Source organism: Natrix helvetica (genome assembly GCF_964273705.1).
Source record: "Natrix helvetica genome assembly, chromosome: 6".
In the NCBI taxonomy this organism is placed as follows: domain Eukaryota; kingdom Metazoa; phylum Chordata; class Lepidosauria; order Squamata; family Natricidae; genus Natrix; species Natrix helvetica.
The window spans coordinates 82,790,889-82,807,964 of record NC_138553.1 but is presented as its reverse complement, the minus strand read 5'-3'; the positions used below and the strand labels follow the sequence as shown (position 1 = coordinate 82,807,964).

General features: G+C 41.4%; 1 protein-coding gene across 4 annotated transcripts in view; it reads left to right on the top strand.

Annotated features, from left to right (window-relative positions):
* CACNA2D1 (calcium voltage-gated channel auxiliary subunit alpha2delta 1) overlaps positions 1–17,076 on the top strand; it is a 333,903-nt gene that overhangs the window by 207,407 nt on the left and 109,420 nt on the right. For all 4 annotated transcript variants that reach the window (XM_081957523.1, XM_081957522.1, XM_081957524.1 and 1 more), the window contains exons 8-9: positions 11,818–11,887; positions 15,523–15,573. In XM_081957523.1, the coding sequence (XP_081813649.1) occupies positions 11,818–11,887; positions 15,523–15,573 (121 nt within the window). The remainder of the gene's footprint in view (positions 1–11,817; positions 11,888–15,522; positions 15,574–17,076) is intronic.

The window sequence follows — 17,076 nt, the reverse complement described above, 5'->3', positions numbered from 1 at the left end:
CATTTAACGCTAAGCTGAAATTTCTAGAAGTCCTTGTTACAGAAATGAGTCTCGATTTAAGATTTAGAAGCCAAGGAAGGTTAGGAGGGCTGGTTCATTTCATTCCTCCCTGCCTCCCACTTTGCTTCCCATTTGCTCACAAGAAGTCCAATCAATCAATCAATCAATCAATCAATCAATCAGTATAGAGCTTTAAGGAACCCTAGAGGTCTTCTAGTCTAACCCCCTGTCCAAAAGTTCCCTTTTATTTTGCTTTTTAGAACATCTTAATACTTTCAGAAAACCGGAGGAACGACAGTGTGTGGGACACAGAACCTAACACAATCCTCCCCATAAATTTATGGAAATGGAATTTATACTTATGCACAGAATTTACATAATTCTTAATCAGTGCTTCAGGTTCCTTGAAAAATCTAATTTGGGTTATCTCCAGTGGAGGGACCCTGAATTATTAAACTTCATTATCGTCCCGTTTTGCATATTCAAAGTATGGCATATCCTACAAGTCCCCAAAACAATCTTGAGCCTAATAAATTGTTGGTCTCGTTTATTTCCACTGAAGAGAGTCTACAAATAGATATTTTTTGCCTTGATTGGGAATAATGAACGCCTTGTGCAGATAAAGGTGATTTCTTTAAAAAAATTTTTTTAAAAAAATCATTTGGCTGTTTTGAAAAAAAAAAATCCATCTCAATCTTGTCACTGAGTTGGCAGGAAGTATTAAGCCCTCCTTGATGGCTGGTTATGTTATTTATTTAATAACATATATATGTATGTATTGTGTCACAACCCCTGGTATGCCCAAATATGGGAGGGAGCATACTGCTTCCCTTTTCTGTCTTTCGGCTCACGTTAGGAGCCATCCAGGCAGAAAGCCATTTTTTTTATGTTGCCTTGTTACATTTGTGTTGCATTTGTGCTGATAAATAATTAAAGGGAGACTAGTCTCAGCACAAATGCAACACACACACACACACATAATATTTGTGTGTGTGTGTGTAATCTGTTGATAACTTTCCCCATGGACTTTGCTTGTCAGACCGTTACAAAATGATATCAGGTGGCCCTGGGACACTGTGACTGCCGTAAATATTAATTATTTTATTTTATTTTATTTTATTTATAGACCGCCCCCTCTCCCCAAAGGGACTCCCCAAATATGAGCCAGTTGCCAAGTGTGACTTGTGATCACACAGCCATGGGGATTCTGCAGTGGTCATAAGTGTGGAAAAACGGTCATAAGTCACTTCTTTCAGTGCCGTTGCAACTTCAAGCATCACTAAAAGAACTGTCATAAGTCGAGGACCACCCATATGGGTGATTTTTCTTCCATTGATAGGAAGAAGAAGTCTAAAAAAATAAGAGTAATACCCATTGTGAGAGGTTGTAAGTCACTTTCTTCAGTGCTGTTATAGCTTCCAAAATTCACTAAATGAACTGTTGTAAAACAAGGAGTCCCCATATTATCCATTTTTGATTGAAATCAGAAAGCACGCCTGGTTAAAACCGGCCATTTGCCTTCAAACTCTAGTCGATAATCTATGAATTTTCCAAATGGAGGATTTATGGCCGAGGAGAGAAATCCAATAACTGCATTTGGAAAGGACGTTCTTAAATTGCTTGGAATTCTTTAGCGATTAATTCTCCTAGAGAGCCGATCTTCCAAAAAAAATTCTTTTCTCTCGGTGCCTCTTACATTATGTAGTAACTATGAGAGGGATCTTGGAGTCCTAGTGGGCAACCATTGAAATAGGAGCCAAGCCGTGTGCAGCAGCTGCCAAAAAAGCCAACACAGTTCTAGGCTGCATCAACAGAGGGATAGAATCAAGATCACGTGAAGGGTTAATACCACTTTATAAGGCCTTGGTAAGGCCACACTTGGAATACTGCATTCAGTTCTGGTCACCACGATGTAAAAAAGATGTGGAGACTCTAGAAAGAGTGCAGAGAAGAGCAACAAAGATGATCAGGGGACTGGAGACTAAAACATATGAAGAACGGTTGCAGGAACTGGGTGTGTCTAGCTTAAGAGAAAGAAGGACTAGGGGAGACAGGATAGCAGTGTTCCAATATCTCAGGGGTTGCGCCAAAGAAGAGGGAGTCAAGCTATTCTCCAAGGCACCTGAGGGTAGAACAAGAAGCAATGGGTGGAAACTAATCAAGGAGAGGAGCAACTTAGAACTGAGGAGAAATTTCCTGACAGTTAGAACAATTAATCAGTGGAACAGAAGTTGCTTCCAGAAGTTGTGGATGCCGCAACACTGGAAGTTTTTAAGAAGATGCTGGATAGCCATTTGTCTGAAACAGTATAGAGTTTCCTGCCTAGGCAGGGGGTTGGACTAGAAGACCTCCAAGGTCCCTTCCAACTCTGCTATTGTAATTGTAATTGTAATGTATCTCACTACATGTTCTTTCAATTGGATGACAGGGGCACGCAGTTTATCGGTCTTGTTTCAAAAATCAATTTCAACAAAGAGATGGCACAGGGCAGGGTCAATCAACCTCCATTGTCTCAAGGCATTGGGGGAAAAAATCATCCCTGCTTTGTAGGGAGAATTCAAACTGGAACTCCAGAAAAATTAGCTTCTCCTGGTTAATTTCTATTTGCCAGTCTTCAGTTTACAATTCTGTGGATAAGTGGATAAACAAGACAGATCTTGAAGGCCCACTTCATTACAATATTAAGATGATGACCTGATAACGGTAAAGGTTCCCCTTGCACATATGTGCTAGTCATTCCTGACTCTAGGGGGCAGTGCTCATCTTCGTTTCAAAGCCGAAGAGCCAGCGTTGTCCGAAGACGTCTCTGTGGTCATGTGGCTGGCATGACTCAACGCCAAAGGCGCAAAGAACGCTGTTCCCTTCCCACCAAGTTGGTCCCTATTTTTCTACTTGCATTTTTTTTACATGCTTTCGAACTGTTAGGTTGGCAGAAGCTGAGACAAGTCACGGGAGCTCACTCCATTATGCGGTGCTAGGGATTCGAACTGCCAAACTGCCGACCTTTCTGATCGACAAGTTCAGCGTGTTATTTACTTATAGATCAAATTATTTTTATTAATATATCGAATATATATCAAATTATTGTATTTTACTCCAACCTCACTTTAAGTGGTTTTTATAAACCACTCAACTCAACTCAACTCAACTACTACTGTATTTTCCCCAGGGTCTTATATTATTTTTTTGTTCCAAAAGACACATTACAGCAGAGGTCAAACTTGGCAACTTTAAAACTTGTGGACTCCAACTTTAAGACTTCAACAGTCTTAAATTTGCCAAGTTTGAAGACTTCTGCATTAGGGTTTATTTTCTGGTTAGGTCATATTTTGGGGAAAATATGGTACTAAATGTATCCTTCTAGCTGACAATCTTAACTGGGGTTTATTTTTGGGGTAGGGCAGTGGTGAAATTCATTTTTTTTACTACTGGTTCTGTGGGCGTGGCTTGGTGGGCATGGCAGTGGAAGGTTACTGCAAAATCCCCATTCCCTCCCCACTCTGGAGCCAGCCAGAGGTGATATTTGCCAGTTCTCCAAACTACTCAAAATGTCCGCTACCGGTTCTCCAGAACCTGTCAAAACCTGCTGAATTTCAGCCCTGGGGTAGGGCTTATATTATGAGCGTCCTGAACAATCATGCCAGGGTTTCTTTTCCAGTTAGGTCTTATTTTCAGGAAAAAAGGGTAGTAACTTGGTTTAAATTTTGGTGGATGCCAAAAGACCGTCTATTCCACCTCCTTGCAAGCTCTTTGCTTTGTTATTACTCTTAATTACGGATGTAATTTAGATTGCAATTGTAAATCAATAGTTCATTATGCGCCTGCAAGAGGCAGCACATTTCCCCCCCATCGGTTGCTTGAAAAAAATTGTTTAATTTCTGTGTTGTCCATCCTCCCTTGAGTCTCATGTTCCTCATTTATCAGGACAGGCTCCACCTTGTGTCTTAGGAAATGAAAGTGCCAAAAGCAATTTAGCGACTTACACTCCTTTTAAATTAAAGCACTAGCTATGAACACAGTGGGAATTTTTTTACCCCCTAGCCTCTTCAATACCCAGCACCAGTCATATGTGTTACTCAAATTGTATTGAGTAGAGCAGGCATAAAGCTGATAATTCAATGAGATACCTATAATTTCAATACGATGTAAAATGTGTCAAATCCTTCGATCCTATTTTTCTTAAAGTTTGCATTTTTTTTTCCTTTAACATGCACATTCATTGATAGCCTTGCATTTCTTTGTTCTTTTTTCGTTTTTCTGCAAAATCTGGCTGGCTTAAATTGGTTGAGCTCCCTCCGCTTCAACCTGGAGATTCCCCCCCCCCCTCGCCCATCTTCTTAAGCAAATAAATAATGGATCCGCTTTGAAAAATCAATTGATAATAAAATAAAATGAGATCACTTTCTAAATGAGAGCCTTGCTGAACACAGCTGCGGTTGCGTTAACCATTTCTGGCAGGTAATAGTTGTTTCCAAAATATTAGACTTACCAAGGAGACTTATTACCCTGTTGTAAGTAATAAGAGAATTAACTGATGGAAAACTGGGCAAAATGAATCTGAATGCTTAGGAAAAGACAGTTAAAAGGGATCCTTTGCTTGCATGCTTTTTACTGGTGGGATTCAAAAAAATTTGCTACAGGTTCTGAGGGTGTGGCTTGGTGGGCATGGCTTGGTGGGTTTGGCAGGGGAAGGACACTGCAAAATCCCCATTCCCTCCCCACTCCAGGGAAAGGATACTGCAAAATCCCCATTCCCTCCTCACTGCAGGGGAAGGATACTGCAAAATTCCCATTCCCTCCCTACTCCAGGGGAAGGATACTGCAAAATTCCCATTCCCTCCCTACTCCAGGGGAAGGATACTGCAAAATCCCCATTCACTCTCCACTCCAGGGGAAGGATACTGCAAAATTTCCATTCCCTCCTCACTCCAGGGGAAGGATACTGCAAAATTCCCATTCCCTCCCTACTCCAGGGGAAGGATACTGCAAAATTCCCATTCCCTCCCTACTCCAGGGGAAGGATACTGCAAAATCCCCATTCACCCTCCACTCCAGGGGAAGGATACTGCAAAATCCCCATTCACCCTCCACTCCAGGGGAAGGATACTGCAAAATCCCCACTCCAGGGGAAGGATACTGCACAATTCCCATTCCCTCCCGATCAGCTGGGACTCGGGAGGCAGAGAATAGATGAGGGCAGGGCCAGTCAGAAGTGGTATTTACCGGTTCTCCAAACTACTCAAAATTTCCACTACTGGCTCTCCAGAACTGGTCAGAATCTGTGGAATATCCCCTCTGATGCTTATGCAGCTCTGGGGAAATGATATTTTCATTTTATCAGTTAAAATTTAAAGGCCTATTTGGTGGGTTGGAAGATCTGAAGAAGCTTCTTGGATGAGAAGAGAAACGCCTTCAAAGAAAAACCAGAAAGTCCACTTGCCTCTTGGGGAGAAAAAGGACTTTTGGGACATTAGTAACTGAGTTTAAACATACTTATTTATTTTTATTTATTTATATTTATTTATATTTAATGCTTCTAGACCGCCCCCTCTCCCAAAAGGGACTCGGGGCGGTGTACAGTCCATACAGAATATAACAAAATACAATAAAAAGTAAATATGTACAGTGGCATGGAGGAGGTTAAAATACAATTAAAAGAACTGTACAAAGCTATATAAATATAAGATTTTAAACCCCTAAAATAGACACAATGAATTAAAAAAACCCCAAAATAACCAGTTGATAATACAATTGCCAGGAGGGACAGTTGTAATTATGCCAGGGAATATACTTGGGAAAAACACATCCGACAAAGATTACAAGGAATAAAATAAAGTATTAAATAATTCCTGATAACTTATAACTCAGATGATTATTGTCTATATCAAGGTTTCTCAACCGTGGCTACTTTAAGAGTTGTGGACTTCAACTCCCAGAATTCCCCAGCCAGCATACCACAGCTGACTGGGGAATTCTGGGAGTTGAAATCCACAAGTCTTAAAATGACCAAGGTTGATATACGTTGGTCTACATTGTGTCTCCAGAATTTTGGAAAAGAATTTTTCTTACTCTGTTTGCAGCGATTGACGGCTAAATTTAGGAACTTCAGCGTGTAGCCATATAGTAAAAGGAGATGAAGTTAATTCCTATTATTCTTATTTTCTCATGATTTGGGATGTCACTTTTCATGGAGAAAGTTTTTTTTTTAAAAAAAAAACCTCTTGGAGCAACTTCATGTTCTGCTTTAAAATTTTAATTACCTTTCTTCTTCCATTGTTACAACTTTCCATATTTTCAGCTTCTAATTTAATTATTGCTGGGTTTTTTTTTTTTTTTTTTGGGAGAAGCGTTGAAATTGTGCTATTTTTGCCCGTAATTCTGTCCTGTGTTAGAGGTTTTTGTTTGAGAAACCAATCACCACAAATAATGAAGCATCTTCCAAATACAACAGAATAAGGACATAAAACAAAGCAAGGGAGATTTGCTTGCAATTTATTTCCTTCTCATTTTCTGCAATGGTATTTAAATTTTAGAGGTGACAAAATAATCTCCTATATTTATGGCCGTGCAGAAAAAGCTAATTTGAAAATCCATACAGTAATTTACATCTTCTACAAGAAGAGTCTAATGGAATGCAGTCAGTTTTGAACACATCTAGGAATTAGTGCTTTTTTCTGGCCAAAATCAAATATTTTTACACCCTTTCTATTATTATTATTATTATTAAAAAATTTTCACCAAGTATGGATTTATGTATTAACAACTGAGATAAACAGATTCCTAAAACTGCAGCTTTATGCATTCTTCTGGGCCAACTGCATGTAATTAAAGTTAGTAAGTTATGCAAATATATGAGCCCAAGTAAATTGAGGTGCCTAATGCAGCCTTGAAATATTTGGGAATGCATATCTCCAAAATGGAAACCTATCATTCATCAGAGGTTGGGACCGACCATCGCTCACTGGTGCAGAAGCTCCAGTGAAATCAATTATTTGTTTTATTTATTAATCAAACCTACATCTTCCTACAATGGGCAGTTCAGAAGATGTAACACAATATGAACACAACAATGCATAACAATAGTAATAATAATTATCTACCTACCTACCTACCTACCTACCTACCTACCTACCTACCTACCTACCTACCTATCTATCTATCATCTATCTATCTATCATCTATCTATATCAGTTCTCTCTCTCTCTCTCTCTCTCTCTCTCTCTCTCTCTCTCTCTCTCTCTCTCTCTCTCTCTCTCTCTCTCTCTCTCTCTCTCTCTGTGTGTGTGTGTGTGTGTGTGTGTGTGTCCCAGCATAACTCTGGAACGCCTGGGCCGCTGAAATGAAAATGAATGAATTATATCTATAGTGTCAAATCACAGTACTTTTGACAGTGATAGTGTGCATTTTGGATTCAAGTTCTGTTAAGATACAGCCTGTTGTGCCTTAAAATGGCTTCTACTGTACAGCACAGCGCAGTTGTCATGGTAACGGATCCACAGTACTCCACAGGGGGGCTCCCTCTGGTAAGGGGGATTGGTTCTGGGCAATGCCAGGTTAGCAGCTAGTATTAAAAAATCACACAAAAATGTACAATAAAAACTGTTTAGCCTCTCTCTGGAAAAGTGTCGTTTTAGCTGCTTCTGGAAGTGTTGGAAGTCTTCTAGTCCAACCCACTGCTCAAGCAGGAGACCCTCTACCATTTCCATTTCCCAAAAAACCCAAGAGCAAGACAAGAATCAATGGAGGGAAACTAATCAAGGAGAGAAGCAACCTAGAACTAAGGAGAAATTTCCAGACAGTGAGGACAATTGATCAGTGGAACAACTCACCTCCAGAAGTTGTGAATGCTCCAACACTGGAGGTTTTTAAGAAGAGACTGGTCTGAAATGGTAAGGTATCTCCTGCCTGAGCAGAAGGGCAGACTAGAAGACCTCCATGGTCCCTTCCAACTCTGTTATTCAGTTATTTCAGACAAAAAGCTGTCCAGTCTCTTCTTTAAAATCTCCAACTTCTGGAGGCAAGTCGTTGCACTGATTAATTGTTCTCACTGTCAGGAAATTCCTCCTGCCCTTATCATTTTTTATAAATAACTCGGAGGACCTGAAAGCATATGAGGAATATGTCCCTTTCGTATCCATATCTTATTCTTTTTTTTTTTCATTTTTACCCCTGAAAGCTGTTACAGAAAAATACAGTTGTAACGATCGTACAAGTGATCAGGCCAACTGAAAATTGGACAAGATCTATTTATTCTTTTTGCACGTAGTTTAAGCTTGCATTTTATAGTTTAAATTTTATATCACATTTTCAATTTTATATTATTTTAATTGTGATGCTTCTGACCCGATTAAGCAAACTCACTAAAAATAAATAAGCTTATACCATTGAAAAGAAAATCAATTTACTTCAACGTTGGGCAATCATTAGTGCGTATTTCACAAAGAACCCTTTGTAAGCTAATACCGATCAAAAGTAAGAGAACAAAATAAGAAGGAAAGATCTGTCCAAAAGCTTTATAGTAACTTTCAATTTGTGTTTTGTTGGGCGGGTTTTCTTTTTCATCCTTAAGTTAAATTCAGAAGTGAAACTTTAGTGATAGAGAGATAGATAAAACTATTCAGAATTAATTGATGTTATTTTAGGAAACCACAATCCTCAAGAGATTTTATTTCTCTCCATTATACCCTTTTATTCTTTCTCCCATTGCACCCTTCCCTCTTTTGTTATTTTCTTCAAAGCAGTCAATACATGGAAAATGGAAAATGATGCATTAAAAAAAGGATATCCGCCCCTTGATCTATTCTAAATTGTGGAGAACTGCAATCCTCACCTAGATGTAAATATTATATTATTTAGGCCTTGAAAGCTAATGAAGACATGTTTTCCGGGAAACCTTTGTAGTTAATTTAAACATCCCCAATTTGTACAAAATTATTTATCTGCAAAAGTTAACTTTCTAGCTTTTAAAGTATGTCATCATCACAGCTAAGTTTTAGATAACTAGATGTTAGTTAGAGGAAGGTGGCCACGTCTCTCTCTCTCTCTCTCTCTCTCTCTCTCTCTCTCTCTCTCTCTCTCTCTCTCTCTCTCTCTCTCTCTCTCTCTCTCTCTCTCTCTCTCTCTGTGTGTGTGTGTGTGTGTCTGTCTCTCTGTGCCTGTCTGTCTCTATCTCTCTCTGTCTCTCTCTCTGACTCTCTCTCTGTCTCTCTCCCTCTGTGCATGTCTGTCTGTCTGTCTCTTGCTGTCTCTCTGTTTCTCCATCTCTGTCTCTGTGTTTCTGTCTCTGCATCTCTGTCTTTCTCTGTTTCTCTCTCTCTGTCTCTTTGTTTCTCTGTCTCTGCATCTCTCTCTGTCTCTCTCTTTCCCTGTCTCTGCATATCTCTTTCTGTCTCTCTCTGTCTCTGCATCATTCTCTCTCTCTCTCTTTCCCTGCCTCTGTCTCTCTCTGTGTGTGTGTCTCTCTGTCTCTCTCTGTCTTTGCATCTCTCTCTGTTTCTCTGTCTCTCTCAATTTATAGTTACTGAACTTTTTCATATAATAGTAATAATCCAAAGGGGGGAAGCCATAAAATCAAAAGGAAAGAAAAGCAAGGAAGCTCATAGATGGCTTTTGACCTTCTTCTCAACCAACAATTACAATTTTATTGTCTTCTTCCATCTTAAATAATTTATAGGCTTCCTTCACCTCCCTCATTTAGTCTTCATATTTCTTAGCCTTCAAATCCACAAATCATTGGTTCAGGTTTCCCCTCCTTCTTTCAGTCATAAGTCCATCTAAGCCGTTCCAGGCTTTTTTTTTTTTAAAAAATGAAGTTTTTGTTCTCTCTGACCAAACAGACCAGTTTTTCCATTTCTGTAGTTTCACAACCCATTCCTCTACTTTAGGAACTTCTTTATTTCCATCCTTGTGCATAAAAACAGTCTTTCATAGATTGGGAGCTTCCGCCTTGGATTGCTTCAATTTGGAGTGGTTGCAAATATTTTGACTCATATTAAGTGACGTGTGTATTAAATAAAGAACGAAGGAGTAAGGTTGGGGGGGTGGGGGGACAAAGGGACATAGTAAAAATATTTCAAAATATCTCCTGCTTTACTTAGAACATTTCTACTGGTAGGAAGTTTTATACAATGTCTGCTTTTAGGAAATCCATTGGTGTTTAGTTCACTGCAAGTGGGGGGGGGGGCTGCTGGGAGTTTGCAGGGGTTCAGGAGAACTTCTAACTAAGATTATGTGCAGTTCAGAGAACCCCCAAATCCCACTTCTGGCTGGCCCTGCCCACTCCTCCCCTCCCCTCCCAGGAGTCCCCACGCCAGGGGTGAGTTCTGGCTGCTGCTACTGCCGGTTCTCTCAGGGACGTACTGTGTATGCTTGATGTGCACTATGAATGCATGCACAGTACTAAAAAATCTACCAAAAATGAGAACCCGATTGGGGCGTGGCAGGCCAAATTACTACCTATTGGCTGAACCTTTGCCCCACCCTGCCCATTTTGGATGCAGATAAGTGCAGGGCGCGCACGGAGGTTCGGGGACAGCGAAAAAAAGACCTACTGAAAGTTTGGGAAGGCTGGAAATGGCCTCCCGAGGGCCTCCGGAGACTGGAGAGGCCATTTTCACCCTTCCAGAGGCTCGAGGAAAGTCTCCGGAGCCTGGGGAGGGCAAAAATGCCCCCCCAACTATGGTGCAGGAGGCTGACTAGACCACACCCACCATGGCCACATACCCACTCAGCAACTGGGCAGAGAACCCCTTGCTAAAATTTTTGAAGCCCACCCCTGCTGCAAGATAAGCACCTTATACAATAATGCAATAATACAATAGCAGAGTTGGAAGGGACCTTGGAGGTCTTCTAGTCCAACCCCCTGCCTAGGCAGAAAACCCTATACCGTTTCAGACAAATAGCTATCCAACATCCTCTAAAAGACTTCCAGTGTTGGGGCATTCACAACTTCTGGAGGCAAGCTGTTCCACTGATTAATTGTTCTCACTGTCAGGAAATTTCTCCTCAGTTCTAAGTTGCTTCTCTCCTTGATTAGTTTCCACCCATTGCTTCTTGTCCTGCCCTCAGTTGCCTTGGAGAATAGTTTGACTGCCTCTTCTTTGTGGCAACCCCTGAGATATTGGAAGACTGCTATCGTGTCTCCCCTAGTCCTTCTTTTCATTAAACTAGACATACCCAGTTCCTGCAACCGTTCTTCATATGTTTTAGCCTCCAGTCCCCTCATCATCTTTGTTGCTCTTCTCTGCATTCTTTCTAGAGTCTCAACATCTTTTCTACATCGTGGCGACCAGAACTGAATGCCGTATTCCAAGTGTGGCCTTACCAAGGCCTTATAAAGTGGTATTAAGACTTCACATGATCTTGATTCTATCCCTCTGTTGATGCAGCCTTGAACTGTGTTGGCTTTTTTTGGCAGCTGCTGCACGCTGCTATATAATGAGGATATGTTCCTGACTAATGTTGTTTTCTCTAACTCTAAATCTAGTTCTAAATCAGAATTACAGCTAGTCCTCAATTTATGACCATTCCTTCAGCAATCCAAAGTCTTCCCCAACCTCTGAAGTACCCTATGCGCCACATGAAGATTGCTTGCAACGGGAGAGCTGCAATTTGCATCGGTGCCTTGCTTAAGGACAGCAACAATTTAATGATCATAATTCTGGGCTTGATTGCGGTCCTAAATCAAGATTCACTTGTGCAAGTGTGACAAAGAACATTAAGCATTGGATGTCTGAGGAAGCATCTTTTCTACATCAGTCCAGTGAAGATGTAAAATTCTCCCCTTTCATTCTATTTCTGTTGTGTTTCTCCTTTCAGCCTCTCCATGGGTGGACAAGAGTCGAACCCAGAACAAGATTGATCTGTATGATGTTCGAAGAAGACCATGGTAAGTGTCACTCACTTCTTTGTGGAGCTCTTGTGGCCCTCCAGCAGCCAACAGAGCTTGGAGCAGAGCCAGACAGCGAGGAGATTGGGCAAGAACCTGGGCCAGTCCTGGAGTCTGGGGAAGGCTCGGATGAGGGCTCTGTGTCGGAGGCAGAGAGGGGATCAAGGCCATTTGGTAGTTATTTGCTGCCTCCGGAGTCTGACATCAGCGAGGCAGAAGAATAGCGGGAGCCTGTTCCCAGTGTGCACATACACAGAGCTGCCAGATGAGAAGAACAATTAAGAAAACAGGGTCGACTTGGGAGTAAGGCTTGGAGATTATTGGCTCTTCCCATAAGACATAAAAATGAGCGAACGGGACGTGAGCTTTTGCAAGAAGCAATTAGTTCATCTGGTCGGTTCAAGCTTTGAAAAGTTCGATTTGACTCTGTGCTGAGTTTGGCCTTTCTCTGCATTTGGCAATTGGGTCTCTGGCAGCATTCCCAGGGAGATAAGGTGGGTGTTTGTCAACATTCCCCTGAAAGACTGTGGCAACTCGAGCAGACATCTGTCGGAACCTTCACAGACTGTTTGTGAAGCCTTGCGGGCTGTGAATGACCATAATTTACAGCCGTATAAATAAAAAGAAGGTTTTGGGAGGAAGATTGTGATTTATGCTTTCTCAAGGAAGCCTAGGTCAGAACAGGAGCTCATCTTTTCATCTTTTCCCTTCTTGTCTCTAAATCAAGAGAATTTGAGTAGATTCGCTTTCCTTTCCTTCAGATTTAAGTCACAAAGCTTCGGATACAAAAGGCGTCACTTTAACGTGTTCATTTTGAAAGCTGCTCAAGCATCAAGCAAAAGGGAAGCCATAGGGCCTCCTGCTTGAGCAGGGGGCTGGACTAGAAGACCTCCAAGGTCCCTTCCAGCTCTATCCTGATTGTCTTGGTTGAATTTAATACCATTCTATTTTCCCCCCTAGTGCTTGTAGGGTCCAGATATTCAGTTCAATAGGTAAGAGAATAGATACTGATATATCAAATGTTCAGAAACAAGGTTTGGGTGAAGTTAATGACTTCACATACATGTCTGCACCCCTTCATTTGATTTTGATTTTGATTGTGTACTTCAGTCAAATTGCAGGGTAACCTTTACAGTCACATAAGGCTCTATTGGTAAAAGCCTCACCAACCTCAATCAGAAGCATCTTTCAAAAGGCTCAGTTCTCACCCCACAGAGATAAGCTGTGTCTTTTGTGTGTTTTGTGAATCCATGAACTTGCTGATAGCTTTCCTGGGTCCAAATGCATTGTCCTCAAACGTTGCCAAGGGTGCATGCTTTTCTATGTCTGTGCAGATGGATAGATGGGTAGGGGGGGAGGGAGAGAGAGAGAATGATAGGCAGGCAGGCAGGTAGGTAGGTAGTTAGGTAGGAAGGAATGAAGGAAGGAGGGAAGGAAGGAAGGAAAGATAGATAGATGGTAGATAGATAGATAGATAGATAGATAGATAGATAGATAGATAGATAGATAGACAGACAGACAGACAGACAGACAGACAGACAGACAGACAGACAGGATAGATGATAGATAGATAGATAGATAGATAGATAGATAGATAGATAGATAGATAGATAGATAGATGATAGATAGATAGATAGATAGATAGATAGATAGATAGATAGATAGATAGATATAGACAGACAGACAGACAGACAGACAGACAGACAGACAGACAGACAGATTAAAAGATAGATAATGGATGGACAGATAAAATAGATAGATAGATATTAAGATAGATATTAAGATAGATAGATAGATAGATAGATAGATAGATAGATAGATAGATAGATAGATAGATAGATATTAAGATACATAGATAGATAGATAGATTAAGATAGATTAAGAGATAGATGATAGATAGATAGATAGATAGATAGATAGATAGATAGATAGATAGATAGATAGATAGATAGACAGACAGACAGACAGACAGACAGATAGATAGATAGATGGATGGATGATAGACATAGATTAGACAGACAGACATATAGATTTAAAATTCTGGATAGATGGTTAGATATAAATACATAGAGAGTAAATAGAGAGATAATTGATAGATAAATTGAAAGATATTGATGCTAATGATGAAGAAGATATGTATTAGATTGACAGACAGAACAACAGACGTAGAAAGATTTAAAATTCTGAAAAGCAGTTTCACGATGCCAGTTTTCTCCAAGCACCAATGCATAAAAAAAATAAATCACAGAGAACAAGGATTTGAGAGAGAATTACTACGTGCCATAAAATAATTTTTTGGGAAAAAAACCTCTTTAATTAAAATATCAAATAAACCAATAAAACCAGTCACCGGCATTAATCTACATGTTGATTGGGGAGGGCCCCTTAGTTCCTTTGCTGTTTTTCAGATTTCTTAATTAAAGGCGGGAGGGGCTTGCTTTGAAGTTTGGAAAAAAGGTTGGCGGTGTGTATGTGTGTGTGTTAATTTTACGTTTTGCCTCCTTCCTCCACTCCACACGCCCCCCCCCTTCGGATTTTCTATTAGCAGCTCCTCAGAGGGCAAGGAACAAAGCAATTCAGTTGGAAGAGGGAACAGGGGAGAACTTTTTCAGAGAGTTCTTTCTTCCCCCTCACTCCATTTTCAAAGCTTCCCTCCTGCAGGATGGTTAATTCGCACATCAAGCCAGGCAGCCATCAAAACAAATGGAGAACTTTCTGCATCTCATATCCACGTAGCGAATGGTAGTTCTTCAGCTTTTAGATCCAGGCACCACATCCAACATTTTCTCTTTATGCAACCCTTTGATGTGGCTTTGTGAAGTGCTTTGACTTAGGCTTCCCCAGGAGCACGAAGCCGAGTCCTCGTCCCGATAAACCCCTTTTTATTTCATTTACAGTGGATTCCTCTACAGCAAAGTCTTTCCTCTCCCACAATCTTTCAAGATAGTTCACAATGACTGACCTTTATCAGGCTTGGAGAGTGGCCGGGCCGATATCTTTCATACTTGGCAAGAATGTGGGAATGAAGTAATTGCCTCCTGCAAACTCCACTCCCCTTTTGCTCCTCTTATTTCCTCTGGGAGGGGCCGTTCATTGTCCACCTGTGGCCTCACTCCCAAGTCAACACCCTGTTCTTTAGCTGTTCCCTTCGTCTGGCAACTCTGCCCATGCGCACACTGGGAACAGGCTCCAGCTGTTCTTCTGCCCCACTGATGTCTGACTCTGAAGGCAGCTGATAACTGTCAGATGGCCCTGGTGCCCTCTCTGCCTCTGACGCAGAGCCCTCGTCAGAGCCTTCCCCAGACTCCAGGACTGGCCCATCTTCCTCCCCAACCTCCTCACTGTCCGAATCTGCACCCAGCTCCACTGGCCACTGGCGGGGCACAACATGAAGCTCAGAATGTGATGTACCAAAAGGGTTTCGGTTCTTGTCCCACTTCACGGTTACTCAGGCAGGCGTCGGCTAAACAGAAATGAGATTTTTTTTTTTGGGGGGGGGGTGAATTTCCTGGTGGGTTTACAAAGAAGCCTCCTTTGATCCTTCAGGAATCCCCCTCTGGGGGAATCGGCCCCTAACAAAGGACTTTGAGGAAGTTCTGACCTTTTTTTTCTATCCACTTATCTTTTCATTTCAGGTACATCCAGGGAGCTGCCTCACCCAAAGATATGCTGATTCTCGTGGATGCGTAAGTGCCCCAAAGGTTAAGCGTTCAGACAGAGGACTGCAAAGTATTCTTTTTTTACAGCAATGGCTAGGAAGGTGTTTAAAGATAAGAAGGCTGTTTTTATGATACGCTGCCCAGAGACGCACTTCTCGTGAGACGGGCAGCCGTATCAATAGGATGAATATATAAATGCTATTCGCTTTGATAACCTTTTGAAATGCAACAGGATGGGGAAAAAAAACCCTTGAGTTGCTCGCTGCTCTTCCTTGTGAAAGAAAGGGGTTGAAATCCCAAAACAGTGTCTAAGGGTGTGGATTTTAAAGGAGGAACGACAAGAGAGGAAGGGAGGGAGGGAAGGAAGGGGACAGACTGGGAAGGGAGGGGAGGGAGGTAGAGGGGGAAAAGGAAGGAAGGAAAGAAGAGGACAGACTGGGAAGGGAGGGAAGAAGGAGGGGAGGGAGGGAAAGGGGAAGAGGGAGGGAAGGATACAGACTGGGGAGCGAGGTAGGGAAGAAGGGAAGGAAGGAAGGAAGGTGGAGAGAGGGAGGGACAGAAGGAGGGGAGGGTATGGGTCTCCTGCTTGAGCAGGAGGGTTGGACTAAAAGACCAAAGTTCAAAGTTACAATGGTACTGAAAAAAGTGACACAACCATTTTTCACACATACACAACCATTGCATCATCCCCATGGTCAGGTGATCAAAATCCACATCCTTGCCAGCTGGCTTATACTTATGACCATTCCTGTGGCCCAGAGTACCCATGATCCCCTTTTGTGACCTTCTGTGAGGCAAAATCAATGGGGAAACCAGGTTCACTTAACAACGGTGTTACTCATTTAACAACTGCAAGGATTCAGTTCACCAACATGGCAAGACAAGTCGTAACGTGGGGCAAAACTCAACACATTTCTCACTTAGCAATACAAATTTTGGGGCTCAATTGTGGTCATAAATCGAGAACTACCTGTATTGGAAAAAGGCATCATGTCTTGTGAACAGACATGATCAATAAATCATCTTAAATGGAACTGAATGTATTGTCCCGATTCTTTGTGCCTTACATTAATCTAGTCAATTGACATTCAACACTAAATTGGCACTACATAAAAGTCAAAGAAATTCATCTGTGGGAACGTAATGATTCTAGGCTAATGGCTTACTTGACTCCACCTCCCAGGCTCTGCTGGCTCTTCTGATGCAAAAACATATACCTAAATTAATATAAATGGATAAATATAACCTTTTAAAAAAACATTGCAATGTGGTTACACATAAAAACAACCACTGCATCCTGTAATTCAGAAGCTTCGTCAAATTCTCTCTTTGCAAGCAGCAAGAGCTAAATTCATTTCCAAGAAATATAGGCAAGAACTCAAGATCTCCGATTTCAACTTGCCCATTGTGTCAACTCGCAAAGCATCCCTGGCCTGCTCTTGAGTTGCCATAGGTAGGAGGGGGAGAAAACTGACAGAGCACCATGGCAGCCACAACCAGAAGCACATTCCACGCATACCTTTCTCAAGT